Source organism: Limulus polyphemus, unplaced genomic scaffold, assembly GCF_000517525.1.
Source record: "Limulus polyphemus unplaced genomic scaffold, Limulus_polyphemus-2.1.2 Scaffold245, whole genome shotgun sequence".
Taxonomy (NCBI): Eukaryota; Metazoa; Arthropoda; class Merostomata; order Xiphosura; family Limulidae; genus Limulus; species Limulus polyphemus.
This window is the reverse complement of record NW_013665855.1, coordinates 532,085-555,539: the sequence shown is the minus strand read 5'-3', so window position 1 is coordinate 555,539 and position 23,455 is coordinate 532,085. Positions and strand designations below refer to the sequence as shown.

Genomic DNA, 23,455 nt, shown 5'->3' with positions numbered 1-23,455 from the left:
TATTATTTGTAACCTTATTTATATTGTATTTTTTTTTAGTTTTAGTAATATAACTGTCATATTATTACTTGATATTTTGGTGGACTCACTGAATTTAATTTGACTTTCATTGTATTGAGTATTTTCTCCTTCAAACTCCACGTTAATTCATTTTTTACAGGATATTTTTATTCTGAGGATATTTCTCAGATCTGGCGCGTAGCACAGCAGTTAGAAGTTGGGCTTGTTGGAGTCAACGAAGGTCTTATTAGTGCACCAGAAGCACCATTTGGTGGAGTGAAAGAGTCAGGTCTAGGACGTGAAGGGTCTCATTATGGAATTGATGACTATATAGAAATTAAATATGTATGTTTTGGTGGTCTCAACTGAAATAAGCAAATAGATTAATACAACTACATTTATAATGCTGTTTAGGTTCCATGAATATTTCAAATTATGATGTAGAGTGCTTATGATTGCCCATAGTTTTTATTTTAGGTAAATGAAGGATAATAATTACCGATTTGTTTAAATGACTTAACTTTTATGCATGTTGCATAAATCTTCATGGTATCCCAAGTTTTGTATTAAACAGTGACTGCTTGGCCTTAAGTACATCACTTGCTTTCCCATTGGCTAATGAAGTTCAGACTGAAAATGATCATACGAAATGACAACTGGAGTAGAATTGCTCAGTACAGATCAATTGAACTAAAAAAAAAAAGAGTAAGTTCTGCTGCTAAGTAACACTTGCTTATAGACATGTTGTTTTTGTACAACATATCAGTCAATTACAGTTCATTCTGTAGTGACCAGTACGAAACTAGCAAGTACAAGAGCTCCCCCTCCTTATTTACAACCATGCTGTCAGAACTTAAAAAACAAGCAGAAGTATGAGCCTGTTGAAAATTTAAGTCTGTTGCAAAACTATTTGAACTAAAAGTTCTTCCAGAAACCTGTCCTTAATTTATCAAGTAAATTAGCAAGTATGTGTAATGTTCATTACTGTTGATTTCTGAATTTCCAAATGTGTAAATGCAATAAAAAGAGAATTTATAAATAAATAAATGCATGTCACTCAAGCTTCCATTCTTAACATATTGCATCACAGAAAGCAGATAATTCTGAAACAACATTGAGATTTTTTTGAAATAAGTTGCAGAAACAAACAATACAAATTATTGATAAAAATAAAAGCTGCATAAATTGATAAATCTAGCATGGACATTAGTGTCTAGATGTTTGAAAATTACTTCTATATTAAGGTCCTAAAAGAAAAATATAATGGACCCCAAATACTCTGTCAGTCTTATTACTCTTCTCTAAGGATAGCTTTCAAAAATACCACCAGATTCCTGATATACGTAGGTAGCTTGCTTTGATCAGAAGTTAATACTAAAATGCTTAAAAAATAGTCATAGCATTTAAATGCCTATCAATCAGTAATAGGTTTGTTAAAGAGTTTATATATACACAAGGAACTTTCAAATATTCTCATTTAGTTACTGGGGAGTGGTTGATGTTGGGAGTTGAAGTGCGAATTGTGTGCCAATCTGACTCAGTTGAGTCCAAACACTTGTTAAATTTTCTTATTACACATTTTTACATAAATTTGTTTTGTATTCAAGTATATCTCCTCTACAACAAAACGTTCACTCTATACGTCAGTGAGAATTAAGAATTTATTTTCAATAGCTTTTTTTAATAATCATATTTTCTGTCAAAAATGTACTGATAAAGCTAATTATGCTAAAGCTAGTCTTCCAACCGATAGGATATGAAATATTTTCTGTTTTCAGAGATTGTGATGTAATGGTGTAAAGCTTTTCCTTAACCTTTTTAAGTAATGTATCACAGGTGTTATCTAGCTCACATGTACCTAACATTAATTTTTGAAATATACTTATTAAAAACTATTGGATTTTCTAAAAGAAGGTTTTCAAAACCATCTTTTTTTTTCTTTAATAGATTAATGTTACATGAAAATATTTTCTTTTTTAACATTTTCCAGAATTTATTAAAAAGATCCTAAATTAGGACAGCAACGACCTCACAAACCAGACAAAATCATAGCAGCAGCTATAAGCGTTAATACGGTAACAACAAATATCTATTAAATGTATAAAGTAAGAAATACATATTAATTATTACTCAAATTATTATTTCAGTTGTTTTTAATGTATCACGCATCTATATGTAAAGAAAAGCCAAAAACTATGGTTCTTTATCATTAAATGAAGATATAGCCTAAAGATGCTTTCCAGTCTTTACAGCATAACCAGGTTTCATTCACCCAGGTCCCTGGGCAGTTCAAATCAATACCACAGAACATAAAAATAATGATGAATCACAATTACATAATTGCTTGATGGCAAGACTTGGATGTCGACAGCTTCCCTCAACCTTATGTGATGAAACAATTGAAGTTGCTATTCATGCTTGTCACTAAGGGAAAACACAAAGGGCTCGTGCAGAAGATTCTCACCATCGGATATTATACAATGTAACCATCAAATAAACACTGGTTTATAATACTGACAAAGAAAATTTTCATTTTACATGACTTTTCTGAAACCCTGGGGTAAATTCTTATTTTCCCAAAACTTTCCAGGCCCTGGAAATTGCTTCTGCAATTTAAAAAGACTTTCATAAACCCATACAAACCCTGGATGTCTATTTAAAATAAACATTTTTTCATGCTTTACCACTTTGGTGATTTGGACTTTTAATTGTGTAATTTATGTAATATGTTACTGAATATGTATTCTATTTTCAATTCTTCCCAATCAACAAGCAGTAACTTTTTCCCTCACTCTAGTTCTTTGCATTTGGTTAAATAGAAATGTTATTTAACGCATTAAAAAAATTCTATTAAGACTAAAATCTCTATGCAATGCGTATCTAATTTCAGTTTACCATTTTACACATCAATAAATCAACCATAATTATATCTTAATGATATACCTAATGTTATTTATTTTCTGCTATGTAGCATTTTCTAGAACTATGTTCTGAAGTTATACAAAACACAAATAATCACATATTAAATTACATGGATGCCATTTATTACATTATACAATGAAAAGTGAAATACAACATTTCAAATTAACCCAGAGTGTGAAAAAAAGCGTTCACAGAAGAAGGTATACTTTAAACATTACATTTATTGATATCTTGAATAATTATATATGAATAAAATGGAGCACTTTGTATTTTTAAGGAAGTATTAAATCACTATTACTTTACTGAAACAACTAGTGACCCTGTTGTGCCTATCAAATAATCTTGGTTTCAATTCTTTTCATTAAGTTCTTTAAACCTTCTTTAATTCTAAGCCACTCAGAATATATTAACAGTTCTTTTTTACTTTAAGGACAATGTAGAGTTTCAATACCTTTTGAGATAAGTTAAATGACAATTGACCCAATACATAGAGGTAAATTTTAAATACCTCCAGTCCTTCAGAATATTGACAAAAACAGTAACTGGATATACAAAATAGCTAGAACTTTTATGGTCTGTAAAATATCATCATACCCAAGTTCAGTTCCATTTCTCCAAGCTATTCAGAATGGAACAACAGAAACTTTTTAGTTTGCAGTATCAATCACCTTCAATTTCATATAGACATCTCAAAAATAAAGCACCAACAGGAAAAGCAGCCTCTTTCATGTATCTATTATGTTTTTTTCTTTAATCACGAAGTGTTTAAAATAGTTACACATACTACACAGAGTATTAGCATTACTGTCCAGAACTTAACTGCAAGCCCTTGCTAAGCATTGTTCAGCTTGTAGCTACTGAACATTTCTGCTAACTTTAGATATTTCACATTGCCTAAAAATCTTATAAAAGTTATGAAGAGATGCTAGTCTAAATGCACTCTCAACCAAGTACAAATATTGAACTTTAAATGTTATATATTTATATAGTTGATGGCATCAAATTTCAGTTATTATTCAGTGTTGAGCGAAAGACACACAAAGATATTGGTGTTTCAACAAAAATAAAGTACTTCAATTATTTTTTAAATGTCAAACAATACAGTTTCAAGATTTAGAATAGCAAAATGAAAGTCTAGAGTTAACAATATTACCATCTTAAACTAAATAGTTCCAAGTGAAAGTCTTGGAGTTACGAACCTAGAAAAAAAAAATCATAAAGCCCATTCACATTTATGTGAACAGTTGCCAATCTGATTATCAAGATCTAAATTAATTGTTATGAGTTTATTAATAAAAAAAATTGCTCCAACTCTGAAAATCGATAATTTCAAAAAGAAAAAAGATCAGCACTACAGTTATTTTCTTATATTAACTTACAACAAACTAAGAAAAGGCAGATGTAACATTTAACAATCAATGTGGCATAACAATGAGTGTATGGAAAACAAACATACCCAGTTCTACAACTGAACAGTAACACAGGAAAAAAAATAAGGTCCAAGATTGGTGCAAATTTATTTCTAGATAACAGAACCAAAAAAATTTCAGTTTCGACAGTGCTGTCACATCATTTGATCAATCAGATTGGACCCACACTAGTTCTTCTCAGCCTCCACCCTGGATGACTACCTCATATGTCAAGTGAGTGCAACTGCAATGTCCACTACCAATGCTGGCCATGTGAGGAACCACTAATTAACTGTGTAGCTGGGGACTGAGAAGGACTTGTACAATCAATATACATAGTTCTTGCACATATTAGAAGAAAGACTCAGTTGTATTTTGCAAGCTCATTGGAAAGCCAGTCCAATCCTTCCTTTAATCCTCGGCCTTGGGTAGCACATGTTGACTGAATGTACCACTGTCAGAGAACAACAATCGTTTTTACATTTAATTGTAATTTAAAAGTTGGGTTAATCAAAAAATACGCCCAAACTTTTAATGTTGCTGCTGTTAATGTTTTATTTTTAAAAACACTACACATCAAAATTGTAATGTTGCATATAAAACATTAACAGAAATATAAAACATTAACAGCAGCAACATTACAATTTTGATGTATAGCATTTTTAAAATAGCGTTTTTACATCAAAATTCCAAAGTTGCTGCTGTTAATGTTTTATATTTAAAAATGCTATACATCAAAATTGCAATGTTGCTGCTGTCAATGTTTCATATTTAAAAATGCTATACATCAAAATTGTAATGTTGTTGCTGTTAATGTTTTATATTCAAAAACGCTATACATGCTGAAATATTCTTAGCAGGCTCACAGTAAACAAATGAGGTTATATGTCATCTTAATTAGAAAAGCTCTGACGGTCATACAGGATTATACAATTGTTAGTTACTGCACGTAATGATTTACAAGTTCCTGATATTTCTTAAATAATTATTTTCCAACAGTTTCTAAATGTAGGTGTATTGTTTAACATAATTATGTTGCAAGCCTATTGTAAACTTTCTAGAATCTTATCATTTACAAGTACTTTTCTGCAGTTTAATAGACTGTACATTTCAAAAAGACCAATTCATGATTTTAATATAAAGACGTGTCTATATGTGTTCCAAAAAAAGGAAGCATGAACTCTTACAGGTAGATAATGCTATTCTTGTTGTGCAAAGTAACACATGTGCATTAATACATGTAGATCAATGAAGAACTGATAGTTCTCTGGATTTAAAGCACAATAACTAGTACTGAATGAAGAAACCCAATATCATCTATAACATAATGCAATATTGACTTTCTTGGGAATAAAACTAGCAACAATGGTTTTTACTAAAGTTTTTGTTTTATATGGTTAGTTGTAAATTTTTCCAATTGGACTGCTACACCTTACTTTTCAATTTCAATACATTTAAGAGATAATAATATCAATTATTACTATTAAAATGAGCTTACCCTTCTGTTTCGAAGTGAATTTAGACCCAGTTTCTCTGTTAACTCAGATGCTGTCAATGTATTGGGAAGGTCCTGCTTGTTAGCAAATACTAGTAACACAGCATCTCTGAGTTCCTCCTCACTTAGCTTAAGAATGAAATAATAAAATATGCATTAGTAGAATTGTATCACCTGCTGGTTTAGCTACATTGGGATGAATTTATAACAGATTTTCTCAAACAATCATTGTCAAAATTCTTGCAACTAATCCTCTAGATATGTGTAGATGAAATTGAACATGTCAGAACTTTTTTTAAAGTTATATTCAAAGTTCAATTATACTATTTTATTATCAATGTATGTCACTAAATTCAGCATAAAAAATATAGTTTATAGTTCAGATTTTAATTCTATATAGGTTTCAATTTCAAAAGGAAATATTTCAATAAATTTTCAATACTCGCTTTTACGCATCGCATGACACTTCTTTGCTCCAAATTTTCCATTTTTAAAATTTCTTTCCACCCCAGTATTATTCTCTAAGTTTCACGGGACTTGTATATCACTGAGTTTAAATAAATATTTATAGCATCTATTCTTCTAGCTTTAGTGTGTTATGTATCATAAACGGAAATTCTCATTCCTAGCACACAGCATATTTAAAAAAATTGAATAATTCTCTCCAACATTTGCTAATGGATTATATATAACCAAATGAAAAAAAATATTTTAATTTACTGCTTTCCTTACGAGGTTAGCTCAATCTCATCATCAGTTTGATTATTCTACATCAATCTAATAAGTTGGCTATTGCCCAGATGGCTTCAACTGGGTAAGGAAAATATTTTATTTTAATGACATATAGCTTAGTTACAAAGCCAGTTAAATTATAATAGCTTTAGGAGATTGCTTTTTTTGTTACATGTTAATGTTTTGTGGTCCAAATTGCATATTTAAAAAAATATTCAAGATTATGTAAAAAACAATGCACTACAAAAAAAAGTTAATTTTCTTTGAAACTTCAAGATTTTGAAAAAAAAAGTACAAAAAACCACACACACAACTGCTAAAATAATATTTTCATCATTATAAAATTAATTAAAATGTTAAAATTTGAAACTTGTTAGGTTATATAAGAAAAATTAAATAAAAAAGTACACAATGACATGTTATAATTTGACAATGAGCTGGTAACTGGACATTGTGTTACTTTCACACTGTGGTAAATTGCTTTGGCTCTAACCTGAATGGCAGTAAAGCAATAAATCAAAATAAGCAGAAGGGTTGAATTGTATTAGATTTGGATGCATGAATAAAGTGTGTGTTATTATTTGTAACAATATGCAATCATTCTAGAGAGAAAAAAGGGTAATTTATATTTATTTCATATTCTTTCTTGCAGTGGATACAAGGTTTGATTGATTGATTGTTGTTAAGCACAAAGCTATACAATAATATATCTGTGCCTGCTCACCATGGGTATCGAAACTCAAATATTATCATCATAAACCTGCAGACCATGAGCCACTATGGGGCAATGGTTACAGAGTTGGTAAAATGGGCTGAGCCTTTATACAGTGTTAGGATAGAAAAAATAATAGCTAAAATAAAAGGTTTTATTGAAAAAACTTTTGATTTAGGAGATTTTAGAGGTTATGCAAATTAAAGTTGAAAGTTGTAAAATGAAATAAAAGTATTTTTTGTCTTAATATGAAAATCACCTTGCATGCAGACTAGTCAAGTCTGAATCAGACCCTGACTCCATAAATTTATAGGTAAATCTTCGATAAAAATATTTAATCAAAACAACCTGTTTTTATGTACAGAAGACTTGTAATGTTTATTATAAGCTTACCAAATTTTGTGAAAATACACTTACTACATTGAAAGTTATTGTGTGTATAATTTCATGGTGGTTGCTAAGTTGATTAAAATGTACAAGCCATGTACAGAAAAATGCCTACTTCAAAAATTATAGAGAGGAAGAAAGGGGCATACTGTGAATGTAAATTATTTCCAATCATATTTTTCAAAATATTATGCAGAAAAGTTTTAATTTAACAGAACTTCAAAGTGAGCAGGATACATGATCTCTAATACAATTTACAACAAAACTTTTTTTTGCTTTTGAACCATGAGTTCAAACAGTTCAAAATGTTAAATTGATTTAACACTATTTGTGATAAAAACAATAAATACCATTTTTTGTAGTTCATCCTGTGCTTCGGATATCCTTTCCCTGTCATTACTGTCCACTACAAATATCAAACCCTACAAGAAGAAAACATGCAAATAAAGGTTATTATTACAGTAACAAAATTTACAAATCATGTGAAAAAACATTTAAACTTTTCTTATTTAATATTGTCATTTCTTCCCCAGTTTCATTTGAATTAGTTTATTACGTAAATAAGAAATGTTCATAACTAATAATCAACACATAAAAAAGGTAAGTACCTATCATATACACAAAATCTGAAAATGCAAAAATATTAAAAAGTATATTTACTTGTAATAAATAAGATCACTAAAAAGATTAAACATACAATGATCAGATCTAGTCATGATGATCTCTCGAATTACATTTTCTCCTAATACAACAACAAAATAATTTACAAAACTTCTTGCGACATAAAACTAACATCTCTGTAGTAAGGTTATATATGACACAAATGACTTAATTGATAACAGTAATCAATCTGAAGGCTTGTGTCCTGGGAACTAGGTTGGCTGTGTTAAAGTTTGAGTCAAGAGTAATAATTAAACTGTTCACAAGTTGTTTTGAAGAACATATCTGCAGGAGCTTTTTTCTGTGTTAAAGTTAATGATATATATACATTACTGTTAATTTCTGAATGTTGCTTTACATTATGATTACAGTTTAAGAGTTTTTATACACATACAATAACCCATCCATCTCATATTCATCAGATACAAGCCTTCCTTTATCATCCCTCAAAGGTCCTACCCACATCCTAACATTTTGTGTAATTACTCTTACTGTTAATTTTTAAATTTTCAGCCAACCTTTTCTCAAACACCATTTTTGATGTCCTAACTTACTATTTCACCAACTTTCTTGATCTTCTATAATCTTCTAAATCTCCTGTCATACTGGTCAATTTAAATGTCTTAAATTTATGATGTTTTTCTTTAATTTTATCTTTTATACTCTTTGTGAGCCACCCTGGTATTTTACTTGCAGCTTGCCTTTTCTTTCTATAAGGAATATGTTTACCTTGAATATTTAAAATTTTTCCACATCTGATCAGTCTCTCCAAATAACTCAGCTGCCCAATTCACAACACACGATGATTAAGAAACTAAAATGTTGAAACTATTATATGTTTAATATTAGGCTATTAAACTATTACTGCCAGTTATATATAGTAACCAACAAAAAATTAATTAACAGCCTCTGAGGTAGATGAAGTCAACTTAGTAACTCACAATCATTTTGTTTTGTTTACGAAACTACAACATTAGTTTTTTAAGTATCCCACCTCCTGAAAAAAACATTTCCCTACATTGTTAAGTCAAAATGTTATTCCTCATATTCCGAAAACGTAAACTTTAAAAGGAAACCCAATGCATTTAATTCTGAGTGTTAATTGTCAAACTAAAGATAAAATTGCATTGGCATCTGATGAATATCTGGGAGTACATACAAATCCAAGTTCTCCCAATACTAAACTACATCTATCATGAGTAATCCCGATGATTAGAATCTTGTGGTAACTTCTTGTAAGTCATACGACTAAGAGCTTATTCTGCAGTTAAATGGGAAAAATAGAAGATTGATTGAACGAGAAGATCAACTACCTACATTATTCTATTGTCACAATTCCACATCTACTCTATATAAATATCACTGGTCATCATGCCTCTACTCTCTTTGTACTTCATTTGAAAAGTTTTTACAAAAATTAAATCCTAGATAAAGTTAAATCTTTAAGTTTGTTGCTGAGATTTTGAGTATTTCCTCTTCTCTTCCACTCCATGTACTAGCAAGATCAATTAATAACCAATTAATTACATTGAGGACCAAATTGCATGGCATGTGTAATACTATAATTATCAAAACATTTGATACGTAATGTTCTTGATTTAAAAAAAGAATCAATTCATTTAATATTATTTCCCATATTTCTCTTTGAAATATTCTTATTGGTAGGCTAAAGAGAATATTTAACATGACTGAAACGATTCATGTGGAAATTCATACAAAATACAGAATTATTTTGCTTTCTAAAAAATATTTGTTTCTATTTTATTATTTCCAGACTAAGTTATTTTAGATCTACAAATAGTAATTTCAAAGTTCTCCATAGTAAACTACGTATATTTCAACATAACAAAACAGATACTTTTACTAATATTTTTGTATATAATGAAATCTAGTTTGAAAAGTTATCCAACTTTGCTATCCAAATACAAATTTATAATAAAGCCATCACTACAACCATATAACTAAGGCATACTGCCTTTTGCTGCCCTTGTCTTTCTTTTTATAACAACAATGAACTTTAATTTTCTTTTTTAAGATTAGTCTCATATCCTTATGCAGAAATATCTTCATAGGGAATGAATCTCAAGGGTCTAACAAAAAGTAAAAAAAAAGAATATTTTATAGATATGTATGTTTAAACTATGAATAATAACAAAACAAATTAATTAAACATAATTAAATACCACTTCCCTCTGTAACAACGATTCTTAAATTCTTTTAATGGTAACAGGGTTTTCAAAATTAAGAGTAACAGTGCTTGTCAATCAAACATTTATTTACATACTATTGTGACTAATCAAACATTTATTTACATACTGTTGTGACTAATCAAACATTTATTTATATACTGTTGTGACTAATCAAACATTTATTTATATACTGTTGTGACTAATCAAACATTTATTTATATACTGTTGTGACTAATCAAACATTTATTTATATACTGTTGTGACTAATCAAACATTTATTTATATACTGTTGTGACTAATCAAACATTTATTTTTATACTGTTGTGACTAATCAAACATTTATTTATATACTATTGTGACTAATCAAACATTTATTTATATGCTGTTGTGACTACTTATAGAAAGGAATTTGTGACAAAATTATCTTCATATATCTATAGATTCATATAGATATACTAAATTCTGAAAATTGTTCAGAAATAATTTTTTTAAATTAATCACAAACTCTTACGTGTATAATGAATTATGGGAGCTGAGGTTTTGCTGTTTCCCGTACACCTTTTAATTAAGTATCTTACTTTAACAAACATTATAAGCATTACATAAATTTGTATTTGATGAAAAAAGGTTCTGTTTTTTCAAGATAATTTCACTCTTATATAGATTTGCTGTTGTGACTACTTATAGAAAGGAATTTGTGACAAAATTATCTTCATATATCTATAGATTCATATAGATATACTAAATTCTGAAAATTGTTCAGAAATAATTTTTTTAAATTAATCACAAACTCTTACGTGTATAATGAATTATGGGAGCTGAGGTTTTGCTGTTTCCCGTACACCTTTTAATTAAGTATCTTACTTTAACAAACATTATAAGCATTACATAAATTTGTATTTGATGAAAAAAGGTTCTGTTTTTTCAAGATAATTTCACTCTTGTATAGATTTCACCACACAATTGAGTAAACGTGATAATCCAATGTATTGAACATAAACAGAAGCAAACTATGTAATGTTTTATGTTTAAAATGCTAATCAAGGTACCAGTCTCCAACAACTAGAATTTCATACAATGAATACATCCTCACTTGTGTGTTTTGAAAGTAGTGCCTCCATAAAGGTCTGATCTTGTCCTGTCCACCAACATCCCAGACAGTAAAACATATGTTGTTGTATTCCACTGTTTCCACATTAAAGCCTATATAAATGAGATTATTCTTAGTTCTATTAAACATATTTTTTTGCAAGTTTACCTATATTAATTTACAAAACAAGTCTAGAGTTGAGTGATTAACTTGATTAATCAATTACCTATAAGCATAAATTAATGTCATGAAAATAATCATGTAATCAATTGTGGTGTTTCTGATTATTATTATTATTATGAAACAGAAAAAATAACTCGCACAAAGCATGATTATTATAATTGAAATGGCTTTCTTCCTAAGCTATGATTGCATTCAACTGATTCACTTAGCTGAACTTGGCAATAGCAACTGAATCACTTGGCCAAATAATTCAAAAGGTTTTGTGAAAATGAGTTAGAATTATATGTAACTTAGAAAATTAAGACCTTCTCTTTCTATTAGTTATAAATAATGTAATAGTAAAATGTCAGAGAGAACTACTGGCATTTTTTGAAAGACAGTATGAAATGTAATGGTTGAGCTGTATGGTTTTATATCTAAAACAAACAAGATAATTGGAGGCGATAAAGTTAGATTATGTATTAGTAATATTTATAATAGAAGTTTATGATTTTCACTGAAACTGAGATGCTCAAATATAGGTGGAAAAATGAGATAAGATGTGCAACCAAAGCAAACAAGTGTCATGTGAAAAGTGAAGATTGAGAATTTTGTTAAATATTTCCTTTTGAAACTGAGAAAGTAAAAATATATATAATATTAAATGACTCATTAACTACACTTTGATGCAAAGTTTATCGACGTACATTGTTAACAAAGCAATTTAATTAAACATTGAATGTAACTCTGTAAAAAAATAACAATGTGAACTTTTACTTCCCATATCCAGAGGGTTAACAAAGTAATTTAATCTTAAATTATCATGCCTGAAAATACGGTTTCCTCTAGCTTTTCATATCTTTTTTTTTGCTATACATTTTTATGTCAATTTCATATGTTAATTCTAGCTCTATTTCAACAATTTTAACTCAAAAATATTTTCTAACACTTATTTCAATATAATTCATGAAAAAATAAATAAATTCAAATCTTCATGTCTACACAGCTCCAATGAATTTCCCCTATAAACAACACAAATGTTGATTCTTTTAGAATTTCTCTGCCCATCCCAATTAATAGCTTTTTTCGCTAAGATATCACTCCTTCAAAATATATAATCTACTGGTTTATTTTCAAGTGGTTTCCTTGTTCTTTTCTGCTTAGTTTTTGAACAGGCCTTTGTTGCTTACCTTTTATAATGTCAAGTGATTTGATAACTTACTAATGAAACACACTTTGGAAATAACTATAAAAAAAAAAGTTTATGTATGATTGGACAGAGCAGGAATTAGACATATTCATGTCATAGTAAAGTAAATAAGGTAGGTTTCTATTCACAGCTCCTGTAGCAATAACCAAAGGCATTTAATGGGAAGTTTTGAAGACTTAGAAATAAGCAACAGAGTTGGGAATTTTATTGGTTCTTTATATGTTCTTTTCATTGGCAAAAATGTTTACATGCTAAAGTTTCTTTGAAGAGAAGGCATCACTGAAGTTTAGTAAGGTTAGTTAGTATACTAGATGATAGCAAAATATTCTGATGACTCAAATCCCTATTTATTGAATACTATTTTTATGTTTATCCTATTTAAATAACAAACAAAAATAAATTTGCTACTTACTTATTTCTAATTGCGATTGAAATAATGACATTATCATCAGTAACATTGATTGTAAAACGTGTTTTTGTTACTTCTATATTAATTTATTTAATCTACACAAGATCAATGAGATTACTACATATTTAAAAACAAACAAGATGGTGAACATGTGGTTGTCTCAAAGTTAGCAGTTTGACAACTAGAAAATATTCAGACTATCTTAAATTTTTAAATTTTTTTAACCAAACATTTTTTTTTGCTAATTATGCAAAAGGCAACCATCAGAAGATGTCTATCATATTAAACGAAAGGTAGTTTGAAAATTACTTAAAAACATTAGCTGGAAATATGACTAATTTCATGTGAGAATTATCAGTTAGTTGAATTGATAAGCACATTTCACTAACCATTCAGCTCTAAATAAATTTGCAAAACTTCCAACTACTATACATTTATTTCTCACTCTTTAACAATATATTTAACTCTTGCAAATTACTGTGCACATTAGCGAGTAATTCTTTTGAAGCTTCATATCTTTTATGAAATATGTAGTTATACAGAATTGAGTATATTATATCAATTTTGAATATGCAAATCAGCAAACAACTACAACCAATATTAAGTCGCAGTGGAATGTCATGTATCAGAACTATATTTTTAGGCTGTTGGTCATTTTTGGAAGGGGTACGTAACAGTCCTTAATGCCACTGGAAAACATTAGAATATGGACCAGGTTGTGGATACCAGAACTATTCAGAAAGAAGCCTACAATAAATCATAACCCAGCCATGGTAAGCAAAGTGCAGAGTCTTGTAATAAGTGAGATTCCATAAACACAAAGGTCAATGGCAAAAAGTCATACACATGCCCAGGCAACAGTACCTAATCAAAGATCTCCATCTGGAAATGAGCCCAACAGGGTATGGGTTCACAAAAGAAAAGGCTTCCACTCATACCTCTCATTCAAATGTTACATACCTCAAGCAGATGGAGAATGAAATGGGTATTCATGCTATTCTATACAAATATCCACCAATCAAGTCACCGAATGCAGTGTCTCTAGATTTCTGTGTAATCTGACTGTTAAAATGGGCACTGGGAAACTATCGTCCTCTTTTAGTAGATTAATTATGGAAAGTTACCAGGAAGGAGTAGTGTGCTTTGGACATGACACCTTTTTGCAAAGAAAACTTTGCTGAAGGACTATTGTCAAAATGTACAGTTATCAGATAAAGCATGACCAAACATGACAACATAGACTTTAACAACATAATAATGTTTCAAAATTGTTTTAACATAATGTACTCAATACTCTGTATAGCAAAAATTTACAAAATATGTGAAATTTTTTGCCAGAAATAATTTTTCTTGGTCATCTTGTAATACTTCCAAATGTTATGCAAAAAATGATTCATTTAGCCAACAGTCCGTGCTATACATAAATGCATACTTTTATATAAACTTAAGACAGATTTTTAGGAGGAAAAAATTCCCCTACTATATATGGCTTGTACCTTTGTCACGTGTTTCAGCAACTTAAATTTGAAAATGGCCCAAACTCAAGGTTATGTGGAGTTGCTAAGATCCACTTTTTAAAAAATCCTAAAATAAAAACTGATCAGTCATATTTCCTTAAAATGTTTCTGATTATAAACTGAAAAATGCCATTTTGTCTTCCAATGTTTCTCTTCTTCAGTTTCTTCAACACCATCAGCATTACAAATAAATTGTTCTTTATAGTTATTCACCACTTTTTTAAAAAGTTTAAAAGATATAAAACTTATTATTATGGGACAATGGTAATGTATATGTTTCAATGAAAATGGAATTAAAGTGAATTTTTAAAATAACCATACATTCCCTAATTTTTATTTTTATAAAGCATAACACACAGAAACATGTTACAGTAGTTTTTATGAAGTTCATTTAGATCATCTGCATATTACTTATGAATATTCATTACAAACCATCTTTTTTGTATATCCACAAACTGAGCACTGTCTATTTTCTTGACTGTTTCATCTTCAGTTTCTGAAGTTAAATGGGATTTTTTGGATTGTCTTGTTAAAGTTCTAATTCAGCAAGCTCTTTCCCAAGTTGAATAAGAAAATGCTAGGGTTAGTGCACTTTTCTTAAAGATATTGAGAGTTCAAGTTCCACAATATTACAAAAGCATTTACTGCACTAATATCATTTATTTTATAGAAGATAAACACAGGCCCTCCTTGGACCATTCTTTTGTAACTGTAGCATTGCACCATGTCAAGTGTGTCTATGCTACCTTTGTTGTTGTTGTAAAACAAAATGGCCTTGTTTTATATTTCTCTGAATTGTCAACAATTGTTGGTTGAGAGTGCATTGTACTTAGGAGAGTTACAATGTTACCTTTTTTGGGACAATGTAATGATATCATTGAGTAAGCTTGGAATTCAAAAGTAGTAGTTGCAAGTGTTCTTCTTTTCTGATTTGTAAACTCAGGTGGAGATTTCTCTGACCATGTCCATAACAAATCTCTCTCTCTCTCCTTGACTAACTCCCTTCTGCGCATATGATTTTTTCCTGTAATCGGCTGCATTTTCCAAACATGGTATATCTCACTATTGCATATTACTCTGGTTTTTATTTTATATTTTCTGCACGACCACTGTTGTTCATTTCAATATCTTCATCAGTATCTCACATGTTAAATTGAGAAATATCTTATACTGTCCACTTGACTATCGTAGGCAGACATATTATCACCTGTTTCTTGTTATTCATAGTTTTCATTATTCTCTTGCTCTAAAAATAACTGTTTTGTTTAGTTGCATTAAATCTCTGCAACATTTTAGGGAAAGTCCTCTTCTTTAACCCTAAATATATTTTGCAAAAGCTGTTCAGAGATGACAAGGTACAAGTGTATGCAACTGCATTTTCAGCTAGAATGCTCAGAAAAGGAGACCAGCCCCACCTTTTTAAAGGTTGAGAAACAGAAGATGATGCAATAAATCACATACTTCACATAATTTTAATAAACTTATAAACAGTAGTATGTATATACAAGTAATGATAAACGTAAGTAGTATAAAATAAATTTATAATACTTATAAGTAATGCAAACAGATATACAGCACAAATATGTAACTGAAAACTTATTATAACTTTTATCTTATTTCTACAAGTTTTTGAATCCATTGGACCCATAAAGTATATGGTGTTACTTTGACTTTTATTAAAATTTGAATAGTTCTAGAACTATAAAATTCCAGCATGTTGGCAAGGTCAGTAAGATCATAAAAATTCATTGAATTTCAGACTTCTGTACAATATAATGCTTGCATAACACCTTGACTATGCTGAGCTTTGGGCCCAATGGACCCAGATGGCAGTATAAGGAGGATAATGATACATGCACAATTATTTATATTTTATGAGTACAAAATGACCTATGAATTTTGTTTTCAGAAGTCCTGACATAAAATATTAATCAAGCAAATATATACATACCAATAGTAGGTATAGTTGTCACCACTTCTCCTAACTTTAGTTGATACAAAATTGTTGTCTTTCCTGCAGCATCCAAACCAACTAGATAAAAAGTAATAATAATAATAATCTTAAAGCATAATCAGAATGCTTAGAAGAAGCATGAAAATATCAGTGTTTCCTAAGAGTACTAAGTATCTATATATAACCATACTTACAAAATCATATACGTTATACATTTTTTTTTCGTATGCAAAAGAATAAAACTAGCCATTTCTAAAACTTGTTCATAATTAATGGAGAGAACAAGACCAATTTTATAGCACTGATGTTTTAACCTTTTACTACCTCCTACTCCAATATGGGAGCACTGTAAACTTTAAGGGTAAAATAAAACTTGCTTTATAAAATGCAGTAGTGTCAGGAAACCTAAAAATCAGTTTTGGTCAGTTTAAGATCACGTTCTGGTTGTTTTGAAAGTTTGTACGTTTTATACTGTTCACCATATAAAATTCAATATTAAAAGTTATCCAAATAAAACATTTGTAAGTTACATTCTCTAGTGAAAAACATTTATGAGAGATTATTTCATGCCTTCATTATGAAATAATCTAAATTTAGAAAGGGTTAATTATTGTATTACATTATTTGACATAAAGTGTTTCCATATGGAAATATCTATGTAACTTCAAAAAAAGAAAAAAACTTGAATTTCTTTTGAGACTACAAAATGTATCCAGAGTTAATAAGTTAACTTTCCTAAAGTAATGTAAAAATAAATTCAATTTTCTTCTTAGGTTAGTCGGTAAAAGGTTAATATCATTTAGCATGAAAGCATAGTGATACTTAGTTTGAAACATGTAAAGTTGTTTATGCTATTTTTGTCTGATATATCGGCAATTATAAAACAATTTAGAGAATCACAGAAATTTGTTTGTTTGTTTTGAATTTCACACAAAGCCACACAAGGGCTATATGTGCTAGCTGTCTCTAACTTAGCAGTGTAAGACTAGACGGAAGGCAGCTAGTCATCATCACCCACCGCCAACTCTTGGGCTACTCCTTTATCAATAAATGGTGGGATTGCCCATCATATTATAATGCCCCCATAGATGAAAGGGCAAACATGTTTGATGGGACAGGGATCTGAACCTGCAACCCGCAGATTGCAAGTCTGGCCATATCACAGAAATTCCAAGAAATAAAAAGGTAACAATTTAAATGTGAGCTGCAAGAAACATTTTTGTGTATTATGTACATTAATATATTTCATATGCCACAGCAAGTATCACATTAAAAAAATACATAAAGTTTTCAAATATAGTAAACAAAACAAGGAATAGCATAAAAACAATTTAAAATACTTTCACTTTTCTTAATGATAGTTTATATCCACATTTTCACAAATATGGTAGCTAAAATATTAAACAGATGATTTTTGTCAAACTGGTGGAATGTTAAGAAGTGGACTGAAATTGTTTTGGTATAAAAAGCAAACAGTAGGTGATAAATTGACAATTTTCTGATTGGATGAATATGACAAATTAGGTCCATAGAGGTTAAAGCTTGGCAATTAGTAGAATTAGCTAATCAATTAATCATCTGGCTCATTAATTGATTATGCTCAATAGGCAATAATAGTTGGAATAATCAAAAATGGTAATACTTGGAAATATTAATTTCAATTTGTTGTTTGTTTTTCTGAGTCATGACACTAATTGATAAAGTTGAAAACCTTGAATTAACTGAAAATAATAGTGAGAAATCATGATGGCGATGTTTCGATTACTTGGTTAGTTGGAATCAGAAACACTAGTTCAACTAATTGATTATTTTCATGACATTAACGTATTTAATAATAATTTTGATTATTTTACCTGACACTAATTGATGTGATCAATGATCATAGATAATTGATTATATTGATTAATCAATAAGTTACCCAGCCTTAATAGTCACTTTTAGTACTTTTATTGTTTAATGTTTATGCCAAAGGTTTGTATAATTCTTTAGATAGTAAAATTTATAAATTTACTGAAAACATTAAGTTCCCAGAAAGGGTTGATGATTTTGATTGCATTTCTCTTACATTCAAAAACCTGGATAGTCCTAATGTTGAAAAACCATAATGCACTGCTAGTATGAAATCTTAATTTAAAACAAAACTTATTTTTACATGAAAAAGACACTAGTATTAATGAAAAAGACTATTTGGCTACTAATAAAGAATTTATTTGAGAGCTAGTTATGATAACATGAGCTAATACAGTTCTGTGGCATATTTAAAAAAGTTTTGAAAGAATTAAAAGTTGTATTTTTGTAGATCTTGATTAAAGATCTGGCGAGACCATATTTAGAATAATGTATGCAGTTTTGGTCCATTTACTAAAGGAAATATATTAGCATGCTAGAACTAGTAGAAGGAGAGCAGAGAATGTGTAATAATGCCTAATTCATAAAAACTTCACTTTTAAAGTCTTCGAGATTTGAGCTTTTCTTTGCTGGAGCTTAGAATTAGGAAGGATTAATTCAGATACTTGAATTTTTTTAGGGTTTAAATAAAATCCTAATGCATGGCTGAAGACTAAATGAAAAAGTTGAATACATAAACTAGAATAACATAATGTACAGAGAACAACAGACTACTATTTAGTCCTTTCAGGTTGCCATTCTACATTAAATGCACACAAGGAAAATAAACAAAAATTTTAATACAACCTTTTATATTTTAAAAATTCATTTATTCCCTCTTGAGCTTTCTTATGGTGCCAGCTCCCACTACCTATCATGGCAACCCATTTATTATATTAGATAATCACCCTGTTAGAATAATAAGGTGGTCTTAAAAGGAATCTAACCTATTTTTTCTAAATCTTAAAACTGTATTCTCTTATCGCACTGTTTTCACGTTACAGCACAAAGAAACCTAAGGCTTTTAAACTATCAATACTTTCAGATAATCATGTAAACTTCAACAAGATCACATCTTACTCTTATTTTCTCAAGAGAAAATAAGAAATTTCAACCTATACCCATAAAATTACACTTCTAAACACAGATAATTCTAGTAGCCCTTCTTTCAATCAATTCTAGTAAGTCAATACCATTTCTTACATACAGAGACCAAAACAATACACAATATTTCAAGTGAGGCCTAACAAATGATTTGTATAGAAAATTTCTTTTTGGATTTGTTATCGACAGGTCTATATATCCTAAAATTCTATGACCTTTACCATTAGCAACAGAGCACATCTTTCATGGATGGGTGACTAATCAAACACAGTGTCAAGCAGAAGTGTAATGTCAAAAGTGCACAGCAGTGCAAATACAACACCAACTTTAAAAAAACATGTAACATGACTACCAATATTTTTGTGCCTATTCCTAAAACTGTTCTATTGCTTGAACATTTTGTTCTCCCAGTTGACCCACTATACCCACACCCTTTCCATCATTCAAGTAACACTAACATGCAACATCCTTGAAAAAAGTTAACATATAAGAGAGGGAAGATTTCTCTTTACTTGATTTTCTTTTATGATATAAATTTCACTAGATGCTTTTACAAGGTTTCTTTTGTCACTTTCTAGAATTTTTCCCACAAAAGAAATAACAGAAACTGGTTATAACATCAAAAGCAATTTTTATCACCTCCTTCCCCCCTTAAAAATAGGAATTACTTTAGCATTAAATTCTCCAATCTTATGCATCTGCCCACTACCTAACGACCTACCAAAAATGAAATACAGGGGGTTTACATATTTGATCTTGACCTTCAAAACCATGGGTAAACACAGTTTGTTCCTGGTGCTTTATCTTTCTTTCTATAACTTAGGATTAATATTCACATAATTCAGTTTGATCTTAATATTTCCCATAGAAGATCCTAATATGATAGTATTCTCTCTCTTGTAAAAACAGATCATTAAAAAGCCCAGTCATCTTATAGTCTTCACAACAAAAATCTTGCCATCAGTAACCTTTAACATACTTTAAAATATTCTTCCTGTTTTAACATTGCCAGCTAGTTCTCATACGTCCTTTTATTGATTTCCTAATTCCTTTTTAACCAAACTTCGGTTTTTTAAAGTTATGCAAGCCTTCAATCCTATTTATCAATTTAAACTTGAAACTTATGGCATTTATCCTTTCTACTTCTAGTTTCTTTACTTCCATATTCTCCTGGGTCCTCCATTTTATTTTTATGAATCATGCAAGTTTCAGATTATTCATCAAATAAATTATTATTTGTAATATAATTTTAAAAGTTGTAAACTTCGTATTTTGTACTTAATAATAATAATACTGAGTTTAGATAGATTCCTCTAACTATATCGTTTGGTAATCATAAATAACAACTAGGCTTTCAGTACATATATAATAATAATAAATACCTTAATTTAACTTCGTTCTTTATTTACACCACATTTAAGCCTAACTGGTCTCAGAAATTGCATAATAATAATTTCACTTTCAGTTTCATACATTACTCACCCATTAATATTCTAACTTGTCTTTTTCCGATCAAGCGATTCAGTATACTTGAAAGAGTAAGCCCCATGACAAATTTTATTATCTATTCAAACAGAAATACTTTACAGAGTTGCACGATATTTGTAATATAACAGTAATCTGCAAAGAATTTTTAAAGCGATCACTAATACTATTGAAATTTCTGCCACGTCTTCCTCGCGTTAGCCCCGTAGTTAACGGTAAGTAACATTAGAAAATACAGCTCCATCTAGTGTTATGTTGTTGAACACAATACAAAACAGTATATATTTAACGCAAGATCTCTCCATCAACCATAGATGAAGTAGCGTGTTCGGGTATCAGCGCCAGGAACAAAAAGTTCCGAAAGTTGTTTTTTGGAAGTGTTGCATACATTGTTGGAAAGTTCGGAATCCGCTATATCCAAATACGCAATTCATATGATAGTAATAAATTTTAGACGGGAGTTATGAGCAGTCAAAGATACATGGGGTTTCTGAGTGGCCGCATCACTTTACTAACAACGGTCATACACAATAATGGATTATCTCTTTTCGATTATAAAATCAAATTATAATCCCTTTCTTTATTGTTTATTTGACGTTTAAGACCTTGTTCTTGATCTTCTGATCCAGTGGGAGACTACTACAACTATCATTACTGTCACTGTTAGCATCGAATCACGCCACTGCATCTCTAGGCATAATAATATATAGATGGATTTACTTCAACAAGAACTGAAAAAACCCATCATAATGTCATCCATAGGGGCTGCACTAATCATATTCGAAAATCTCGGAACTTTGAACATGCAAGTAATCGACAGTATAATAGTGAATGATGATGACATGCCGAAGAATATCGAAAGTCCAGTCACGGTCAGGGGTGCTTGGAACAAACCTGCTGAAAAACAAAGCTAACAACGGGCATATATAGAGGACCCTTCTGTTACACAACAAGAAATACTGTCGTTAACTAATGATGTGGCCATTCATAACTCTGTCCACTATGGAAACTGTAAAATGTAGTCGTTATATCTCAATGTATGTACTACATTATTTATAAGTTTTATCAAAATTGCATACTTCCCAATTTTTTTTACATTACATCCCTTCCATCGAGGCATTTCTAATTGAGGTAGAGATTCTGTGCTAAAAGAATGTTTTATCCACTGTAAAAGTTTTTGTATTTATAGTAAAACTACTTAAGCTATCTACCGTCGTCCCTAATTTTTAACTACTGATCAGAGAGAATGCAGCAAGTCAGCAGCATCCTACCATTCACCATCTATGATAAATTGTTGTTTGGTTAGGTCAAACGTTGATGTTTATCAGGTCAATAGACCTATTTGTACCAAATACTTTAACTTGGTTTGAGTTAAATGTAGTGGATGTTATGATAGAATTAACTAAGAGAGTTCAATACATTAGAGAATTAGAAGGCTAAAAAAATAATAAATATTATAATGAGTCAATCAAAAACCTTCTTTAAAAACTGAGACAGTGAAGAGACTATAGGAAACACAAGACATGGTGATAAGCTCTCAGGGTGAAGGAAGTGCTATACATTGCTAAAGATTGAGACAATTTAAGACGCGAAGTAGAATGGTGAGGGCGTTCAAAGAGAACATGCATGGTAACTAGTTGCAGTAGCTGTACTGCATAACCAACATGAGGGAGAGTCAATAACATCCATTCTTTACAAGGTAATATTCAAACAGCAGATGCCAAGATAAAGATGAGTGAATATAACATCAAGACGTTTATTAGGGATGCAAAAAGTGTATGACGGGGTAGAAGCTAAAATCTGAAACTTGACACGTCCATTATAATAGAAAGCTCAGTTGAAATACAAGTGTTGAATCAACCTATTGCGGATTTATGTTAAATTTATGGTTTGAAAAAGATCAACAAAGAATCAAAGACAAGCAGTCTTGCCAAGTCTATTGATACATTCATTACCATATATTCCAGCATATCCTGATAGCTAAAAAAACGTATTGCGCAGTTAAGATGTGCTAAATGAGTAAGAATGGATTGAAATTCCTAAACAATGGTTAATCGAGGGAAATAAAAGGACGATAAAGCTTGAAGATTAATTTTAGAATTAGAGAATATCTTATATATATATATAAAAG

The 23,455-nt window shown here is 29.9% G+C and overlaps 2 protein-coding genes across 2 annotated transcripts in view; one reads left to right on the top strand and one right to left on the bottom strand.

Moving 5' to 3' along the window:
• Positions 1-1,056, top strand: part of LOC106478742 (succinate-semialdehyde dehydrogenase, mitochondrial-like) — a 37,058-nt gene extending 36,002 nt beyond the window's left edge. Inside the window, exon 13 of the mRNA XM_013939303.2 lies at positions 161-1,056. Within this exon, the coding sequence (XP_013794757.1) occupies positions 161-369 (209 nt within the window). The 3' untranslated portion in view covers positions 370-1,056. The remainder of the gene's footprint in view (positions 1-160) is intronic.
• Positions 1,057-3,022: 1,966 nt separating this feature from the next.
• Positions 3,023-21,542, bottom strand: LOC106478745 (ADP-ribosylation factor 2). Its single transcript, XM_013939304.2, has 6 exons — positions 21,322-21,542; positions 16,846-16,926; positions 11,600-11,709; positions 8,008-8,079; positions 5,830-5,955; positions 3,023-4,785 (listed from the first exon to the last, which is right to left on the bottom strand). Exons 1-6 carry the CDS (start codon positions 21,386-21,388, stop codon positions 4,696-4,698), a joined length of 546 nt encoding a protein of 181 aa, XP_013794758.1. The 5' UTR covers positions 21,389-21,542; the 3' UTR covers positions 3,023-4,695.
• Between the last annotated feature and the right edge of the window lie 1,913 nt (positions 21,543-23,455).

Excerpts from the sequence above, each read along its gene's own strand:
- LOC106478745 (XM_013939304.2), bottom strand. The coding sequence starts at position 21,388 with ATGGGGCTTACTCTTTCAAGTATACTGAATCGCTTGATCGGAAAAAGA. Across the intron at positions 16,927-21,321 it reads ACAAGTTAGAATATTAATGG|TTGGTTTGGATGCTGCAGGA; the intron begins GTGAGTAATGTA and ends CTTTTTATCTAG. Across the intron at positions 5,956-8,007 it reads AGGATGAACTACAAAAAATG|CTAAGTGAGGAGGAACTCAG; the intron begins GTATTTATTGTT and ends TTCATTCTTAAG.